At 44.3% G+C, this 21343-nt stretch overlaps 1 protein-coding gene across 1 annotated transcript in view; it reads left to right on the forward strand.

Moving 5' to 3' along the window:
* Positions 1–21343, forward strand: part of AARS1 (alanyl-tRNA synthetase 1) — a 751871-nt gene that overhangs the window by 334704 nt on the left and 395824 nt on the right. Inside the window, exon 8 of the mRNA XM_069655037.1 lies at positions 14500–14608. Coding sequence (XP_069511138.1) covers positions 14500–14608 — 109 coding nt within the window. The remainder of the gene's footprint in view (positions 1–14499; positions 14609–21343) is intronic.

Below are 21343 nucleotides of genomic sequence, written 5' to 3' on the forward strand. Positions count from 1 at the left end.
GACATTCAAAATATTAGTACAACATTGCTAATCAAATTGGTCTGTTTGCTAATCAAGAACATTTGAATTAGCGAACTCTGCTAATCAATTTCAAAGAACCAATCTATGCCTTGTACTTGACCCAGGTTCGACGCTTAAAGGATGATACTTGACCCAGGTTCGATGACCAAAAGGGAGATGTTAGACAAAGGGCTTTGCATCCAATGCTATTGTATGGAGGACAGGCCCAGGTATGCCTGCCTATGCCCCTGACTTGATTTGTCCAGCAATCACAATGGATTGTCGGGGTCGCTAGGAGCATGGTCTTCTGTCCTTAGTTCGGTTGAGAGGTGCCCTGGTGTGGCAGGTTTGAATGCTCTTACGGTCTGGTGCAACTACAGGATGCAAGCCCAGTCAATGAAGAAATGCAGCCTTTTGTGATGCAGACCCCTTCAGGACACATCATGGGATGGAGGAAGGTGAGTTTCAGTGACAGTGACAGATTGCAGGTGACGGCGGCATCCTTCCAGATGTGCTCAAAGATGCCGCTCCAGGACAGGGTTCCCTTGATGATGGGAAGCTGAAATTCATGAGTAGGCGACTTATGGCACAAGATGGTGACCACCAAAGTTCCGGGCTCGAATGCAGTCCGGCGACTATTCTGGTGAGGTAGCCCATGAGGGAGCTGGTCAGTCCAATGTGTAGTCAAGTGACACTTCCTAAGGCTCTTGGGGCATGTAACCTCGAGGGGTTGGGACTAATTGGTCCCACTAGTCCAAGGGCTGAAGCACTGACGATTGTCTTCGGAGATCAGGCAAAGCAGCAAGGCTTCACCGGGCCAATCACTGGAGGGGATGATGGCCCACTGCAGAAGTCGTCCTCTGGTGATCAATAGTCTGCTCTTCTTTTAAGGATTCTTGGTCTCAACATAGATCTGAGGAATGGCTGCAGGAGTCCTGCTCTTATCTGAAACTGGAGCTAAAAGCATGTCCAAGCCCACCAATGGAAAGGATCTGCACCTTTCAAACGGCCTGTAGTTTTCCAACCTGGGACAACTACAGGTTTCACATCTGCCCCAGAAGCACACTTTCTTGCACCCGGGATGTGGACTGGGACTAGACGGTCCTAGCCCCCTTCATGGGGCCACACCCACACACGTGTACACATACAAACGCAGCTGCTTTCCTGGGCAAGTGCATGGCATTCTAAGGGATTTCATGTCCTGGGAAAGCAGGAAGAGGGCCAAACTACAATATGCTCAAAATCTTGTGGCACAGCAATTTAGGGCACTAGCCCCGTTTAGTAGTCATACACTGTGTGTGGATGTGCGCATAAAAAGAAGGCAAAAACAGTGAAAATGTAACTGCGGCCACCAGTTTGCCTTTAGGCACCTAGAAAGGTAACCACAAATCTAATTTTTAAAAAGTACCCACAATGCACTGTAAGGTGCTGTCTGCAATGTAAACATACAATAATTCAAAAAGTAAATAAGTTTCCCAGTAGTGACAGTTTGAAGGACTAGTCGGTTTCCCCATAACAAATGAGGAAATGGGAAGTCGGATCAGAATCAAAAACAAAGCAAAAGGAATAAACTATATAGGGGAAAGTTTCAAAAACAAAAATCTTTCTTAACACCTTGTATTAAGTCGGCATTAGCTAGTACGTTGTACAGTCTCCTGAGGTTTATTCATGTTGCTCTACCAGAGATAAAGCAGCATTGGTACATAGGTAACACAGCTGTGATTACTGTAAGCAGCCAGTCTGCCTAAATATAGCCAAGAATCTTGGATTCCCGTTGAGGGTTGCTTATCTGGTGGTATTAGAAGCCTGGCTCGTGTCTCTCTTTTGTGACTGATTGTTGCCCACTTTTCCCTACTGGCATTATTCATGTTTAACAGGTTCATACTAATTTTCTGTCCCGATTAAGTTCAAATGGGTGGCCATTGGCACACAATAGCCCTTCTGTGCTTCTAGTGGCAGCACATATTAAGAGGAAAAGAGACTTGATCAGCAGACCTCAGCTGGTCCAATCTGAGCAAACAGTAAGGTGAGAGGGGCTTTTTGTCTTTCTTTTTTTGGTAGCTGGCTTAAGATGCTCTGTGAAACCTATTTAAAATGTGAAAGAAACTAAAAAGGGACAATATCAAGGCAAGTTAAGGCATGCAAAGAAATCAATTCCTTGAATGCCTGAGCTTTGCAAGTACATCCTTTGAGCAGGTCTTTCCGCTTGCATGTTTCTGTGAGTGTGTTTGTGATCGGAGTGAATGGGTGCATGTATTTTGTTTGGCATATAGTAGGGGCACACCAGTATAGAGAACATGAAATATAGTGGCAAGATTGTGACCACAGCTCCATGAAAATGGTGTAAATGCTGTTGTATATTGTGGATACAACATCAACAAAATGCTTTGCAATGGCAATGCAGGCATGTTGGGCACATCTCCTGTGTTATGTTGTTCTGAGAACAGATTGTAAATTGTGGGGCTTCTTACCCCAATTTTTCAATCCTAGCTTCTGCGGGTACGGTGGAGAGGAGTTTACACTTCTACTGAATGTTCAGCAGTCGCTGCTGCAGTTCGTGCCAGTGCTGCGCAGGAGGCACCAGCAGCATCCTCTTTTCTACAACCCCAAAAGCTGCCTCTCCCATGGGAATTGCCAGCCGTTTTCTTTTCTGGACTACCCTAGACAGTCTAAAATTCCAGAAACCGTTTACTTGTAGAAATACTCGCACTCGGATTGTGGAAATTAGGTGGTTGCAATGGTAATTCTATCACCCATACCTCTCCTTCCTTCCGGCTAGTCCTGTTTGGCTGCAGTCAATAGCGTCTGTGAATGAAAGGACACAAGATTCATCGACCTCTGACATGCATTTGAGGTACGGCACTTTGGGCAAAGAGGAGCTTTTATTTTGTTCAAATGTGATGGCAGTCTCTCAAGTGCATTTCTGAAGAATGTAAACAATTGTCGTTTATGGAACTGGATGTATGAACTCATTGGGGGTGGGGGCTTACAGAGAATGTTTCTGATAACTGCACAAACCTTTGGATTCTTAAACTTTAAACAGGTTTCAGTACCCTCTGTTTAATGGTTGGCCTTGCTGCAACCATCTGTTGGAAATAAAGTGTAAACAAACTTTCTTTGTTCTCTTGGGTTGTACTTATGGTATTAAGCCAGCATGTGTCTATTTTGCTTTTATTGGGGGGAGGAGGCAAGGTGGAGGGTGGAGGTGAAATTGATTTCCTTTTTTGGGTATGTCTCAAGCACCATATCACTTCCCCCAAATGAAAGGTGGCTTTAAATCCATCGGGCTAAAAGGTGAGCTACACAATAAAATGGCATTGGGTTATGGATTGTGAAGTGCTTGCTTCAATCATGGTGCTGAATAGTGTGTAGTTATGGTCCTTCACAGTAATTTGGCATCAATCTATTCCTATTACATTTTGTTTCTGGAAGCCATTTGTCTTTTCTAGATGTAGATTGTTAAATTGCAGAACATGAGTTCATGTTGATTATAATCCAGGCTTAGTTTACTTCAATTTAATGTTGAAATCAATGCGTAACTTCAGGGACCAAGTGTTAATGAATTGTGGCTTCAAATAAATTGATTATCCAATCAAATGGCTGGTATTGGATAGTGTAGCTAATCTGCTTTTTTTTAATTCTTTTTTATTTGTTCATGGTTTAACAAAACTGTTACAAAATGCTACGTATATACAATATTTGATACTTCTAAAACACAAGAAAAACAATACAACAATCTCTTTATATGTTCAGTTTAGGGAAATATAAAATTAAGTTAATTACATATAAATGCAAATATAAACAGTCTGGTTTACAATGTAGTCAATTCACAGGATATCAACCAAGTTATTGGCTGAGGAGTAAACAAGAATGCACATTACAACAGAACCTATATGTACTTGACAAACCCTAGGAAGGCCGTGACGGCACGCAACAGGATTTTTATATTTTTGTAACTCAGTAGTCATACTTTATCAATTGCTTTAATAATCTTACCAATGCAAATATCAAAGGTTTGTTTACCCAGCATCATCCTATTACATAGGAATTCAAGAGAATCCTCAATCAATTTTGACAAATCGCATTAATAGGATTGTTCTGGCAACCTAAATTGTGTGCATTCCAGCACAAAGTGCTTTAATGTTTCGCACCCCGCGAAATGACAGTTAACCTCTTGTTCGTTGCGCCTTTCTACATCCCAGTGCCTGATCCTTTCTTTGGTATAAAATTGATTCAATTTAAAACGTATAGTATGTGCGAGTGAAGTTAAAAGGAAACATAGCTACATAAGTATACAACAAAACCTTTTTTTGCGTTTACTTTGCGTATTCAGTGTACGTAGAGTAACTCTTGACTCCATCCAATGTGCGAATCCCATCTCTTTCAAATAACATTTTTTAACATATGCAGGTCTAAGACATAAATCAGTGGGCGTAACCTCCAATTCGTCTAGAATACCCTGCATCCTCCTATCGTACTGCATAATAGAACCTGTACCATTGCCCAGTAATATTGCATGATGAGAATTCCTGGGAGGATCAAGCATTTTAGCATAATTCGATAAAGCACGCCATTCCCCTCTCCACGACAATGACACTAGGCCAAACTCGTGCCTAATTATACAGTTATGAATGGCTAGAGAGAGATGCAGTGCTGATTTCACTAGACTCCCCTGCAATATATCAAGCTGTTTGTTAAAGTTATACAAGCACATATCTAGTGCATACAAGATCACTGGTTTTGCCTTAAGGTTTAAAAATTCCAACAACGGTACCAATGAGATTTTGCAATACTTAGAGAACATAACCTTCGTTTTGCACAGTAGAGATCTTGTTTTCAGATTCAGTAGATGAATCATTGGTCACAAAGTAGCCAAGATATAGTCTCGACAGATGGTGCAATCGAGACGCCATTAAGATTCCAACTTTCCTGCTTTAATTTTTTGCCTGAATTGAAGACCATCATCGTGGTCTTGGTCGCATTAGGCCTAAGGTTATGTGCGTATAGAAAATTCTCAAATAAGTGTAACTTCGTTTGTAACACCGACGGTGTGAGATCAAAAAGGATGATGTCAGCAAATGCTAACCAGTACAACCTCAAAGTACCAAATTGCACTGCGAACGCCCTTGAGTCTTTCCACTGGTCATATAAATCGCATAAAGATTAAATAAGGCTGCTGCTAGATTGCAGCCCTGCTTTAATCCAAGATGCGTTCTCACTGGTTTCATCATCGCGCCTTCTATTGTTAGTCTAACCCCATATGCAGTGTTTGTATGAAGCAGAGCAATCCAAAAAATCAACAACGCCGGGATGCCATCAGCATCTTACCCCGGTATCAAATGAATTAGACATATCAATACATGCCATATAGACAGGGCATGCTCCTTTAAGTTTAGTACCGGCTAGTATATGTGCTATGGAGGTAGCATTCAGCGCAGTACTCATCCCTCTTTGAAATCATGTTTGAAATTTGGAATAGACGTTATGAAGTGAGATGTGATTTTTCCATATCGTCCAAGATCAGATGGCAAAGACTTTTGCAGCTGCGTCATAAGAGAGAGAGGACGATAATTGTCAGGATGTACAGGATCACCTTTTTTGTAAATTGGTACAATTATAGATGTAACCCAAGTCTAAGGTATATTAAGTGTCTGCAGAATTAAGTAAAATTTTATTTTAAGGATTCCTGCCCATAGCGATGGATCGGCCTTATATGCACAGGGCGGAATGTCATCAGGTTCTGCTGCTTTGGAGTGGTTCAACCTACCAATAGCCCACTCTATATCCTGTGTTGACCAATTAAGTGCATGCATGTCAAGGCCTATGGGTCACTGATAGATACAATCTATGAAACGTGCTGGAAGTTGATACCTGTTTGCAATATGCGATTCCCAAACCTCTGTAGGAATTATATTTGCAGAGAAATCTTTAGTACGAGAGTCCGGCTGCCTAATTATTGACCAGATACGTCTCATGTCGTGCTTACAGATCGATCTTATGAGATCATTACTGAGAATTGCTTAGTTGGTCAGTTTTTAATATTCTCAAGGCCCTATTCCTTGCTCGTTTCAATAACTTAACGTTGTGGTCAGACGTATGCGTCGATACTTGCTGCCATGGTTTCTGCTTGGCAATCAGATGGGATAGAGCTGTGTTAACAATATTCAATACAATCGCCTCCTTCCGAGGGAAGGGAAGACCAGGATGTGAGATTAACTTGTCAACCTCCTCCAATTCACAGTAGACATGACTTTCTACGGGATTCCATCTAAGGGATATATTCGCCCCCGAGCAATTTCGAGTAATTGAAGTAGCTCATCCACTACATGCTCAGTAAGCGGAATTCCGATGGTGATATCTGTGATCCTAATGAGCTTTCAGTCAAACAAGACTTGTGTAATTATTTCAAGAGTAAACCAGGGTATAAATGATGTGAAATCTGTACCATAACAGTTAATTGTTTGTTCTCTTCATACCCTAGTTTTCAATTTGCTCTTTGGTCACAATGTATAATACCTAATGTGATAAAATCCTTAAATTCTAGTTTAAAGATGTTGGGGCTCGTTATGAATATGCCAGTAAATGGTAAAAGTGGTGGTAATTCCGGTTACCACCACTTTTACCGTACTGGCGAATCACGAGTCGTTAATACCTGCACAGGTGATACTTGGTGCTCAAGTCCTAAAATGGGATATCCGCCGACTGTATCACCAGTGCCGGTATTACCAGTGCATTTGAGATGGGAAATTACTATAATACCGGCAAAAGCAAGTCGGAGATGCCTCCACCTAAAAACGGGAGGTAAATCCATACCGGTGAGCCACAGGTGCACCCAATGCACTCATGAAGGGTACAAATGGGCCACACCTTCCCCAACCACACATCACAACACCACCATGCTGCCACTGGTGTGGGTGTGCGCATAGTCCTGCAGCTGCTCCAGCTGAACATTGAGCTGCAGTGGCTGGAGGACCAACACTGGGAACGTGTAGATGAGGAGGAGGAGGAGGAGAAGGTGGGTGAGGAGGAGACATCATGAAAGACAGGCGTCCATACCCCACGATGAGGGCTTCAACATGGACCCTAACAAAAAAGCCAGATACTCACCCTGTACAGACTGAACAGGGAGACAATCGCTGAGCTGCTGACCCTGATCCAGGAGGCAATTGGAAACTGGATCCACATCAGAACAGCCATACCACCGCTGGTGAAGCTGGTGTCTGTCCTGCACTTCCTTGCGATTGGCACATTGCAGCGCACTGTGGCCACACTGCATGGTATCTCCCAGCCTACATTGTCGAATGTGCTGTCACGTTCTGGAAGCATTCCTGTGCCATGAGTCACTGCATATTGCCCTTCCCACGACCCCAGCATGGGTGAAAGCTACAAAGGCACGGTTTAAACCTTGGCACACATGCCCAATATGCTAGCAGCCCTGGACTGTGTACCCATGTAGAGTTGGTGTTAGTGTAGTTTTCCTAAAGTCCCGCTTAAAGATTAGACTTTATTAAGCTATCCCAGTGGTCTGTAGATCCCCAACTCTTAGTATCAGTCTGTACTACTCAAGGACCTTTGTAGAGCAGTCAGGCTGATCTTAAGAGGAAGATGTGAGCTGTAGGTAAGTACACTGCATCTAGCTAGCAATGCACATCAAAAAACACTTACACATAAATGTATAATAAATATTGATTTATTATATGTAAACAAGAGTCACTGTTAAATACTTAGCACAATAAACCAACACACATAGGTATGTTTTACAATACTTTCAAGAGGTAATTTCTTAGTTGGTGGTTGTTGAACACATATAATTTTTACAGGAGTTTGACAGTTCTATCAGTAATAACGCGCACCCACAAAGTAATTTAGTCTGCATACAGAAATAATATAGTGATTATTGGGAAGGAAAATAATTGGTTAGTGTTATCCTATTGGAGCTTCAGATTCTAGAGGTGGTTTCTCTGCACAGCAAGTCTTTTAAAATCCAAAATGCAACCCTAGCTAAAAGGCAGTTCCGAGAGGCTTAAAGTCTTGAAAAAGCAGCAGAAGTCAAGTTCCTGTGATACTTTCTACTCTCTAACAAGAAAGATGCAAGAAAACATAACCAGGGTTGGAGACCCCATTAAAGGACTTGCTAAAGGGACACAAGCAGCGGCCTGGGTCAGAGGTAAGAGGGGGTTGCCCAGGACACCTCTAGGGGCACTCAAATCCACTGGAGTGACTTTCTGGAATCAGGTAAGCAATACATATTTGCCCACACTACCTTGGATTTGAAGAAAACGTTTGTGGTGGAGGCTCCAAGATGTTGTAGCTCTGGACCCGACCTCTAGATTCCTTGGTCTGATGATGAAAGGCAGGACTATGGGTGGGTTCTCTCGCCAGCAGTCTCGATGGAAGATCTCTGGCACGGCTTTCCTCAACTTCTTTGGTCACTCTGCATTTTTGGTGCCTTTTTTGCAGCACCAACAAAGGACGCACTTTGCCCGGTCAATCTTCTTCACTCTTACAGTCCCACACTCTGCTGAGGGGGTCTGTGCAATTTGGATCAGATCTCTGGAGTGTCCTTGAGGGCTCAGTAAAGATTTGGACGGATCCAGCCTTTCCACGACAATGCTCTTGAAATGGGCTGCAGTTCTCTTGGTATTGGGGTTCCGCAGCTCAGGAAACTCCCAGGACCTCGGGAGATGGATCAAAACAAAGTTCATCTTGGGACTGGTTGTACCCACCAGTTAAAGGGAAGGAATCGTTCACACAGAAAATGGGGTCCGGACAGCAGTGGTCTCTTCACGGTGTTGCAAAGAGTATGCAGGTGTCTCTGCTCGTCTTTTGTTAATTCACCTTCCAGTGGTCAACTTGCTTTTCACTCCAGGAGCCTCGCCTTTTTTACAGTTCCAGCACACACACACTCAGCAATTTACAGACTGGGGCGTTTAGCTGTCCAAACAAGACACCCAGATGCACCGTTTGAGCTGGTTTTAATCCGGCATTCTGGCAGACAAAGGCCGGGTGGGGGGGACGGGACTCCTCCCCTATATCCTGCCTGGTCAAACACTCTGGAGCCTAAGCAGGGACACCCAATGGTTCCCGACAAAGGCAAAATGCACACAGGCCTCCCCTTACCAGAATGGTACAAGAAGGATTAACCAAGAACAACCATGCTAGTAATGGCAAAAAAAGAAGGGAGGCCCCAAGTTGGTACTTGGTTGCCCCTATTGTACACTACTGAGGCTATGGACATAGCCTGCGGTACAGAAATTACCCAATAGTTGGTAGAACGCATCCACTGCCACCAGCCATAACTAGGAGATTGTCTGTGACTAAAAAGTCATAGGAGCAGAGAGAAGTGGGATACTAGGTATCCCTTTGGCACCCCACATAAGGTGTTTTGAGCCAATCTCTCGGACTATAATGTTTTTGGAAATACCAAGTACCTCTCCTTAAGAACTTTAGTTACTCTAAAATAAAGAAAAGAATCTCAAAGGAGGACGCTATGGGTCCCCAGCAACACCGCCCATAAGGAGCTGTGTGCTGCAATAGTAAAATACAGATGCCTTTAAGTATTATGGAGGAAAATATACTCCATTGTACAGGTAAAGTACAAAGAATAGAGTTCCAAAAGGCAGAGCCCTTAAGAATGAATGAGTGGAAAAAGGTTACACTCATTCAGGGTTTCAGGAAAAGTTGCAGAAATCCAGCAAAAAGTGCTGGTGGGTCTCGCTAGGAGAGGGGATGAAGCATAAAAATGATCAATCTCCCTAACAAGTGGCACCCGAGGCATCAGAGGTCTACCAGAATCGCAAGCAGTTCCACTCGCTCAATGTCCAGGTCACCTGTGATCCAGACCTCAGTCACTTGCTGCTGTGCCCGCTTCCCAGGATCGACCCATGCCGCCATGGTCCTGCGGAGCAGCACGCTGGCGGCATACATGGAGGGGCACAAAGGCCAATGGGCCTGGATATTGGGTGCATACAAGTACTGTCACACTAATCTTGCAGTACAGGTGACATGCAAGGTGAGGGGCATGGGGGTAACGCACATGGAGATCCTGTACATGCAGGATTCGCCCACACATGATAGACAGCAACCCACACTAGTAGGACATGACTTATGGTGCAGCAGTAAATGGCCAACAGGCCAGCTTCCCACACTGGACTACAGGTACCACAATGCAACATCACACATCCCACAACATATATGGGCTGTCCCACCTAGGGGTTTTCACAGTATTTCTGGAGGGGGTGGGCAAGATTCATGGAAAAAGGGCAAAGGCCACAGTTGGCAAAATCACCAATGACAAGATAACCGTCCAATCAAAGTAAAACCACACAGTGCAATATTACACAAGGAGAGTAGTTGCCCCAGCGACTCTGCAATTCTGAATAGCATAGCCACCCCCAGACTCCCTTGGTGCGTCCTGAGGGGGGCAGTGAATGACTAGGTGCCTGGCCCACACGCACCAATCAAGCTCATGGTGTGTCCGTCTTGTAAAGGTGTGGAGATCACTGGCATGCATGGAATGAGTGCAAATAAGCGAAAAAACACTGACAGTTGACATGCACTCAGGTCACCATGTATATGAATACATCATGGAATCCACACAGACAACCTGCAAATGTAACCCAGACTCCCATCAGGAATACTGCATAGGAGCAATGCACAGACCCTAACCACACACAATGGCATGCTACTTTGTCAATCACAGACCATGAAAGCAACACAGTTTGGCTATGAGGAGTGTGCAAGACATAGCATGACAGACTACTACTCCCCACCCCCACCCTCTGAGTAGTTGGCTCCACATCCAATGACTGGAATGTGAAATTGTGTTCTGCAATGAAACATATGCCATGCATGCAGAGACTGTATCGAGATGCTGTTGGAGGCAACGCATCCACAGATCATCCTGATTGGTTCCTTTGCCCTTGCAGGTGACTCTGGATACACTCACCTTCTGTCGCTAATGACTCCACTGAGGAATCCCCAGACGCCACAGAAGGTCGCATACATCCGGGCACACGTACGGAATAGGGTGTGTCAAGCTCACCTCTGGCCTGTTGAAGGCTCACTTGTGCTGTTTACACCTCTCGGGAGAGGCCCTTATGTATAGGCCCAATTCGGTGGGGACAGATTCTCCTTGCATCCGCAATGTTGCACTAAATCTGCATACAGTGGAATCTTCCCCTGCCCCCAGATGTGGATATGCCGCCCCCTGAGGAGGACGATACAGTGCCTGAGTGCTGTGCATGCACTCAATGAGCAGGTAGAGGCCTGTGGGTGTGGCGGTGCTTGGCTCGCCAGGAATTGATAGACTAATTGTTTCTGAGCACCATCTCATAGCACTTCCCTTGCACCTTTGTCAATTGTCAGTTCTCACATTAAAAACTTGCACCCAATAAGGAATGTCCTAGCATTGTTTGTGAAAATATTTTTATGTAAGAACATGAAACGTGTAACGACCTTCACCATAACAGCACCCCTCTCCCCAACTGTCCCCCTCGCCATCTGTCCAACTGTCACTTTTGGTGCCTCTTGGGCATGGAGCTCTTCACCGGCTCTTTGCCATTGAGGAGACGCTGTGAGTGGCACCTTGGGGTACCAGATAGCAAGCCCTCTATGGGGGGATCACAGAGATGGAGGGCTCTGTCTGACACCTGGGCTTGCATGAACTGCAGGCTAAGCTGCATACATTGGTGGAGGCGGCGGTATACTCTGTGTGCTCCTGCACACTCTGTCCCATTGCGGTCATGGCGGCGGTGGCATGCAGGAGTTACCGGGACATCCTGTGACTGCTACCCTGCATGCACTCGCGCATGGCCTGCATTTCCTGAAGCTGCTGGCCTGCCAGAGCCTTGATGGAACCCTGCTGCTCTTCAGTTGCGTGCACATATGGACAACACATTGGGCACGGGCAGAGGTGATGGGCTGTTTGTAGGGCCAGGGCTGAAGCATCGAGATGCACCTCCCATTTCGTGTTCCTGCTCATCACCCCCTCCTCCTCTGTGGTGTCCACATGGGCCCTGCCACGGTGGGCCAGTGGCTGCACTGTTCTTGATAGCGAGGACGACGTGCTGGAACCCCAGCATTTTCCGGGCACAGCAGAGAGCAGCATTGTCCCATGACAGCTACTGTCTGTGGCATAGTGGTGGCAGCTTTAGTGACAGCCGTGTCACGTGCCTGGCCGGTGTAGTGGCCACCGAGCGCTGCCATGGGGATTGTGTCATCCTCAGGACTTGCCAGTGTGGAGGTGGTGGCATTGATGTCCCGGCAGCCCTGCTCTGCTGTTTGCTCCCACTGGCAAGGGGTCGGGTCTATGCATGGGTGGGGGCAGATCTGCCTGCATTGGGGAGGGGGGGGGGCGTTCAGCCTTGACACTGTGTGTAGAATGTGTTCCCTGTGGGGAAAAGAATGACATGCTGTTAGTCATCTAGCGGATATGTCTGCGGGTTTGTATGACACTCATGGAACATTGTGCGTCTCCCAGAGATGCATATTTCATGTGCATGAGTGCTACTACTAGGTGGTGGTGGTAGACTGCTGAGGGTGTACATGGTGCATGCATGTGCACATTGCCAGTTGGCCTTCCAATGTGCCTTGTTGGTGCAGTGGGGCTTCATTTTCTGCCATGGACTATCTTGGCGCCCATGGGTGCTTATGTGTCCATGTGTTGGCATGCAGGTTTCAACCACAGTGTATGTGCATTGCTATGTTTACCTGCCTCCCCTGGTACGTGTGTGTGTGTGTGTGTGTGTGTGTGTGTGTGTGTGTGTGTGTGTGTATACACGCTCAGTGGCCATTTGCTGTGACTGCCATGTGTTTAACCATGCTCGTGCCCATTTTGTGCATCTCTGCTGGGTGACACATGCTTTTGGACACTGCATTCACATGTAAATGGTGTCAGATGTACTTACTGCAATTTCTGTGGGTCCCTGCTGCATCTTCCGTGCTCCCTATGCCTTCCATGTGCAGAAACCGAGCTGGCCATCTCCTCCCAGGGCGTGATTTGGAGGGGTTCCACTGTGTCTCCTTCTGTGCCGACACGCTCCCTCCTGTGACTGGCTATGAGGCTGCAGACCCTCGCCTTCAAGTCGTCCAAGGGTTTTTGGCAGTCCTTGGCGCTACGAGGTATGGTGCACACTGCCGTCATCCTTGCCGTTATGTCAGCCCATATGACAGTCTCTCTGTGCAGAGGTGTTTCTGTCTGCTGCTGAATAACACTTCAGCATGCTCCACCACTGCATCTGCCAATGCAGTTAGCTCATCTTCTGTGAATTTTGGCTTCCGGAGCCAGAGGTCTGGTAGACCGCCTTTCTGTTCTGTGCCATAATGTTGCCACAACTATGGGAACTGGATGCCAGCAGGAAATGGGTGATTTGGCGTGGATTGAGTTAGTAAAGATAGCTGCCACTGAGCTTCCCGTACCTGCGATCCCAATTCCAGGAACAGTAATACCAGCCTGTATGGTGACGGAAACATTACTGACTTGATTTGGCGGTATTACTGGCCGCTGCCACTGGAAATACTGCAAGCCGGTATTACCGTTTCTGCATGGGGGTGAGCATGCGTCCGATGAGTCGTAATACGGCGGTAATTCTGCTGGTCATCTCAGCGGTACAGTAATACCGTTGGGGCGAAAATACAGCCATATTACCAGGGTTCTCGTAATGACCTCCATTAACAGTAACAAGTCTTCAATATAAAAATACTTTTCCAATGCCATTTAAGAGTGGATTCAGAATATTAAAATGGTGCTACAGGTTTCGAAATTTAGGGGAACTGGGAGCTATTTAGCTCCTGCTGAAAGCCAACTGCTACCATTAGCTACGTTTCGCTCCCCGGGCCAAGTGACGTTGAACAAACACACCTATATGAATTTAACTCTGTGCCTGGGACAATATGTAAATAACCATTATGACACATCTATACAATATTTAAACCACAAGGGGTCATAAATAACGGGCAAAATGATATGTTTGCATCTTATGTGAAAGTTGGATTTGTGCAACGCTATGTACTAGCTCCTTGTCCCCCAGTGGTAGCTCCCGGTCACTGGTTAATGCTGGTTACGCAGAAGTTGCATTTAGTTTATCCAATCTTAATCCCTGCGCTAATCTGGTCTTCAAGATTAGTTTAAAATCCTGTTCAAATACAGTATGTTTTGTGAAATATGTTATGATGGATGGGATTCTGGTGTAATTTTACAGAGAATTAGTTGGGTATTGTATTAGCAGTGTTTGTTTTGGAAAACAATGAAATGATAGCTTCTAATTTGCTCAGTATTGCCTTTTTCAAAAAACATGGCTTCATACAGTCGTATACGACCACACTTTAAATCTCCGTAAACATTACATATAGTTTAAAAGTATAAGATGTGATGCCACCCATTCAAACTATTGGGCTTAAAACTACAAGATCCCTGAATGTATACTGGCAGCCCCCCTTTGATGTGAGGCATATATTAAGTACATTTAAATTTGGTTAATTCTTTTCTGTTCTGTGCAGCTACGTCTTGAGGAGGATCCTGAGGCGGGCAGTGCGATATTCCCATGAAAAGTTGAATGCTTCAAAAGGCTTCTTTGCCACCCTTGTCGATGTGGTGGTAAAGTCACTGGTATGTAATCCGCCTACCCGTTATGTTTTGAAGAATTGAGGCTTCTAGCTTTACATATTTTAATAGCTTCTAAAGGATCTGCATTAGGAGGGCACTTCTAATGGTTGTGTTATTAGAGGGCATGTTTAATTGTCGCATATATAGCAGGAATCCTGTAGGATGAAGATAGCTTCCCCTGAGGCTGTACTTAACAGTTTCAACTAGAAGGGAATTTGAAGTGGGATACGCGACTGGAGATCCAAGTAAAACTGCAAGCTGATGTGGTTGGACCCCTTCCCTTGTTTTTCTTTAGTGTGCCTCCATGTTTGTTTTCGTCGTTGTGCCAACTACAGATAGAGAATTCCCACATTAAGCACACTTTTTAATTCAACTGTGTTCCACCTTGTTTCACTTTTTGAAGATTTTCGGTATATACACTGCATGAATCTTTTTTTACACGCTTAATACCGGAAACTGGTCTCTAAGCGTGGATCGGTATGCAAACCTTTTACTCTGTGTTGCTTCCAGGATAAACACGTTGCCCCTGAGCTATCCTCACTGCCCTAAGGAGCCGCTTCCCCAAGATGCAAAAACCATCTGGAATGCCAGGTGATGGTAGGCCTAATTATCAACCGCAAAGGTTTTCTTTCTTTTTTTTTTTCTTAATCAGAACACAACAACTGGAGCAGGACGGACACTACCACAGGCTAGAAGGTTTAATAGTGAAAGGGTTAGTTAATGCCTCAGGTACTCCTCCCTTCCCCTTAAGAATCTTTAATCCGGCTAAAGCACTGATGCTAGCTTCTGTGAGTACTTTTGAAAAGGCAGGAGAGTGGCAATGTGTAGGGTTGACATACTGTAACTTTTTTGCTTCAGGTTCCAATACAAGGGATTCTGGTACTCTAGCATAGGTAGTGTGATGAATCTGGCGATGTCCCCACTTCTTTCTCTTGGAGGGGGCGCAGAGGGGCCTTCCCAATGTGGCCATGGGACGGCAGTCGCTACCTGATCCTAACCCTGGGGCGTGGCTATATGTGGGAGGACCACATGGGGGGTGGGGGGGTGACCCTCACGGGGATAACACGGCATCGTCAGACGAAGGCACATACCCCCCTTTCGATGTGCCTTTTTAGGGATGTGCTCTCTGTATCCCAAGCTTTCATGGCTTATTGTAAAAGTTCCCTTCCATTTCCGACAACCTGCTTAAGACCTCTTCCAGTAACATGTAGAAAGTAAACCTTGAAGCACTATATTTCCATACATATAAAAATGACCCGAGGTTCTTGGGTGGAATATGCATAGTTCCAGTTCATTCAAAATCAAAACCATGAAAGAAGGGGTCTAAAGGAACTATGATATAATCTTATTTCAAGAACCATGGTCATTAGAATGCTTAAAGCTCAATGGTTTATTAACTCTAGACCATGTAGCCATTAGAGGAGAACTTGGTCGGCCAGCAGGCAGGCTCTTAATTTCAGTACAAGCAACTACTGCAGCATCGCTAGAACTAATTCCCACCACCAAGCAAAGCCTGTTAGCCTCCCTTTTAACTTTTAAAAGGTTAAATTGTCCACAATTACTCATTGTTATCAATGTTTACTGGAACCCTGCCTACTCCATCGTAACCGATTTTTATTGACTCACTGTTCGATCTACTAGTAAGAGCGACCACTATGTACCCCGCAGCTGGGCTATTATTATCAAGTGATCTCAATTCACAATGTACTCATTTATTGACCCAACCCTTGCAACCTTTGGTCAAACAAGTAACTGCAAATGGGTAAGCTTCTTGCACAGCTGGAATCTAAAAATGCTTAATGGGAATGTAAAAGGAGACATTCCAGCAGCGTCCACTTGGTCTTGCGGATCATCCAGCTCTATTTTAGATGACCTCTTTCTTTATGATGACTTATCTATGTCTTGTAAATTTCTTCAGGTTCTAGACAATGGTTTGAGTGACCACGACAGACTTTCAGCTATAAGTACTTTAACAAGCTGTTCCAACAAACCTTATGAGAACTCCAATTTGTATGTCAATAACAAAGAACCCCCTGGTCAAATTAAAAAACGTCACTCTTAAATAAGGAATTAGTAATTAAGATGAATATGTCAGAAGATGCTTTGGTTGATCAATGCAGTCCTTTAAGTTTTGTGAACGTTTTATGGGAATTGTATCATCCCTCCCCAACTAATCTTATTAGAAAAAAGGCACATCCATTCTTTTGATGAAGAAACCTGGTTAAAACAAGGGCACATGACGAAAGCTATCGGACGTTTAAAGTCTAAAGTGAAAAATCAACATGAGTATGAGACGGAATCAAAAATACTGAGTAATAATTATAGTAATTGGTGACGTGCCCATCTCCGACACCAGAGGGGCGGAGAAATTATGCTGAAGGCATTAGTCACTAAACATTTATGGAAGCTAATTAACAATCAAAACGTGCCACAGATTAAGCTACAAAGCAATGTGATTTCTGATTCCGTCTTTTGCAAATATTTTGAAACAACATACTGCTATCCATCCTCCTCAAGAATCTAGCAATTTGGATGTAGAATGGCACATGACTTAAGACCAAGAAATGCTAGTAAATCTTTTAAGAAAAATCATCAAGAGCAGCAGGTCCAAATGGCCTCACCAATTCGATATTAAAATAGAATGCTGACCACTGGGCATCTCTTTTGAAGGTCGTTTTCGCAGAAGTCTTGAAATCATCCATAGTTCCTCCCTCCTGGAAGTCCGCTATTGCAATACTTATCTAGCAAAGGGGTGATCGGCTGATCCTGTTACTATCTCCTGATCGCCCGCTTAGATGTGGATGGAAAGATATTCGCAGAAGCAGTATTAAAAAATGTGGAAGATTGAATGATAAAAATCCAAATTGCAAATAGGTTTCCGAAGAGGCCTCTCTACCTCCCTTAATGGCCTAGTTATGTCAATTCTTTCACAGTCGGCAGCAAAAAAAGAGGGCTGCATACTTTACAGAGCTTGGCTTGATCTCTCCAGAGCCTTTGACATTAACAGCGAGTGGCTCTGACTTAAATTACACCTCTGGGGAATCCTGAGTGGCCTCTTAGCCATATTAACAGGCCTGAACACGGACACAAATCTCTTAGATTAAACATTCAAGGCGATTCGTCTGGAGCGGTGCCCACTAAAAGAGGCGTCACACAATAACATCATAAAAATGTATATGAGCATAAACCATTCTAAAAGCAGACCTTTAGTGCACTGTCAGGCATAGAAAATGCCATATTTGTGTCAAAGGCAGTGCTCACAGGGCAATAGATAAATGCTGATATAAAGTGATAAAGTGCTTAGTGCCGACTACAGGTATCTTGACCACATTTTTCAATTGTGAACACCAAGATATCTTTATTCAATGTAGTATCGACGAAAGTAGAAATCTAGTTCGTTCACAAGAACTGATAATAGTCTTCCTCAGGACACAGAAAATGGCTTCAAATGTTAGACAACCAAGTGAAAAAAATGCATGTAAACATAGCGTGTCATGAAGGTTTCATATATCACATTTCATGATTTTCCTGCTTGATTGAAGACCTAACCATCTGTGGAAATTGCACAAAAAAGGAAAAAACATAAAACATTAATTTTTTATTAATTAAAAACCTGCTGAGCCCATCAAACAGCACATGGAGTTCAAATTATGTGGACTACCAAATTCAAGTAGCAATGTTAACCTTGAAGGGTCCAAAAAGGGCGCGAGAGGCAATTTCTTCATGCTCACAGCCCAGTAGCACACAGATGGCAAAGAATATATCTGCAGAGACCAAGGTGAACTGGAATTAATACTATCCTTAGTTCTAACTAAAAACACAGAACCCTGAGCATAGGCGTACAAGAAGCCCCAACAAACCAGGAAAGGAAAGAACCAACCTCCTCAAAATGAAGCTCTAGAGTGTTCGACCCGGTAATGCTGCCACCCAGCTGCCTGTCAAATGTCACTGGCAGATAAACTCCAGTCACAAATTATTCAATATCAGTGGTCCCAAAAATGAAGAGAGAGAGAAGGATCACTTGAATGTAAAACATATTAAAAGAAAGGAAGAAGTAGAATGTCAGTAGTACTTAAGCTGTTACAAATAGGACGCTAACAATGTATTAAGCCCATAAAGAGGTAATGTGAAGATGCCCAAACACGTTAACCAATGTGGAGTACTATTAGTTCCTAGGTGTATGCACCAAGCACCCAAAATAATGTGCAGTAACAAAAGTGTTGAATAGCCAGTGCTGTAATGTATAGCTATGGGCTGAAGTATGCAGATTGGCAATACGGATATAAAGCCCATCGAAAGGTACTGCGAATTTGCCCAACAGTGCTAACCAATATGGAATACTGTTGGTTCCTAAGTGTATACAGCAAGCGCACAAAACAATGTAGAGCAACAGAAGTGTTGCCTAGCCTGCACTGTGATCTCTAGTAAACGTGCGTGCATAAATGCCGACCAGAGATAAAAAATGAATGAAACCAAACTGAGGAAGCATTTACCCGACGTAAATGGAAACACTAGCGAAGCGGGGAAACCGCACGACCTCAGCGTTCCCATCTGCAATGCTGCCGAATTCGAAAAAGCGTTGCATTTTCAATGCGGAAGCAAAGGTATACTTCCGTCATGTTGAAATGATGTGAAGTCTCATGGATATAGAAATGGGACTAATAGCAAACAGAAGCAAATGCTTGGATTAAACCCTGAATTGGGGCAAGACAATAAGGAAACGGATATGATAGTGAAAATATTCAATAGATGTAAAAACAAAATTTAAAAAATGCAAAATCAAATCGGTAACGTAACTGGCCCAAAGGGAAAAAAAGGGATTGAAGGGGACCACAAAAATGGCCGGAAGAAAAATAAGCGCAAAAGGGCACCCGATGGTGGATGTACATCACTGTGCCTCATGGGACACACCATTCCTCTTGTTGGTTAAGACCTACACAGAAGCTATGGGTGTTGTACATCCACCATTGTTCTCGTTGTGCCAATCTGGATGCTATATTGTTAGTCTACTCCTTTAACTCGTTCAAGAGCCCACCATTTGATATCATTACAACTATAGTGGTTCTCCCAAAAATGGGATGCCAACGGAGATGTTAAGACTTTAGTGCAGATTTTAGATTTGTGTTCACCAATTCTCAACTTTAAAGGTCTCAATGTTTTACCAATATATGATTTAAGGCAAGGGCAGATCATTACATAAATTACATTTTTAGTATTACATGTCGTATGTTGTTTAAGCTGCCAACTTTTACCATTAATGATAACTGATGTACAAGCAGTTGTAGATGCACATTGGCTGCAAAAACCACATGGAAAATGTCCAGTGATGGGTTTAGTGCCCTTGTTGCTAACTACTCTCCCAGGGGACTACAACGTCGTTAGGTAGAATTCTCAGAAATGTGCTAATTCCCTTCTACCTTAGAGACCCCCAGCTCTTTTGCTGGACTTTGACTTTTTAATTTTTATCCTGGAGAGAGCGAGACCTTTTTCCCTCTCATGTATTTTTATTTGATTTGAACCCTGTGTTTCTTTTGGTTTTGGAGTCTGACAAATTCCATAGGCATCATCTTTTTACATTGTGACACACAGCACCCTCATGAGAAATCCTTTGCATTTCAATTAAGGGTTTAAATACCTTCTCTTGGATAAACTGTTATCAAGAGTAGTAAAATGATGTTGACTTTAGTTGCCTTTTTCACTTTGTACACACAGCACACACTATCTTACATAGAGTGCTGGCGGGGTTACTTAGTATCCCCTTTGTCTACCTTCTCATGTAACATTTTTATGTTACCCTTTCTACAATTAATGGCTGATGGCAGTGGTTTACTTTTTCCTACCATTGTGCGTTTTTACCGCAGGATGCAGCTGCAGTATTACACCCATGGGTGCCCATTTTGTCACAATTGCCCGGTTTTCTTTTTTTGCCGTTTCTTGTTGGAAATTTCTTTCTTGAGATTTACTCTGTGCGCAAAACCAGGTTTTGTCCCTTTGGTCCCTTTGTTCGTTTTGTCTTTGGCGGGCTTCAGTGCTGAAACCCGCTTCTGGCTCCAGCGTGTCTGGCAGGGCAGGAAGTGAGGGAGGTCCCCGAAACTCCCTGTGCTTAGTCTCTTTGGTTACAGGAATGCACTCAAAAGTGATTGGCTGGCGGGCTGTCCTTGGAGGGCAGCCACCCTGCTGTGTGAGCGACAGCTAGGCTGCGAATGAATGGGAGAAACTTGTGTAAAAGGCGAGGTCTTTTGCAAGGAAGGCATAATCGACCACTGGACGAAGGAACTGAAGAAGAAACCGAAGAAGCTTGTTGTAATTTCCTGGACCGTTGGTTTGGCCGGTGAAGCTGTGCTGCATTGCTGAAGCGCTGAATTTCTAATCGACTAGAGAAGCCCTGCAAGGACGACTTCTCCCCTTGGGTTGGTGGGACCAATCGGCCCCAAGACAAACTCGACTGGCACCCCTCCCTTTGCTGGCTGTACTTCATTGCTGCTGCAGGAACCGAGTGCCAGGGGACAGGAACACCAGAATCGAGTGCATCGTTTTTAAGTCGGACCTGAGCTCCTGGAAGATCCTTCGGACTCCCTCTAAGCAGGACTAACCAAGCCTGAGCTACCTCAACAGTGCTGGACGCCAGAAGCAAAGAAAGTCCACAAGGTGTCCAAGAAACGCAGTGCTGCTATTTGCAAGTAGCTGAAACCGCAAAGTGCCGCTGATCTGAATTGCGCCCATTGCTGCTGCCTGTGA

Source organism: Ambystoma mexicanum, chromosome 1p (genome assembly GCF_040938575.1).
Source record: "Ambystoma mexicanum isolate Mex_15411 chromosome 1p, UKY_AmexF1_1, whole genome shotgun sequence".
NCBI lineage: Eukaryota > Metazoa > Chordata > Amphibia > Caudata > Ambystomatidae > Ambystoma > Ambystoma mexicanum.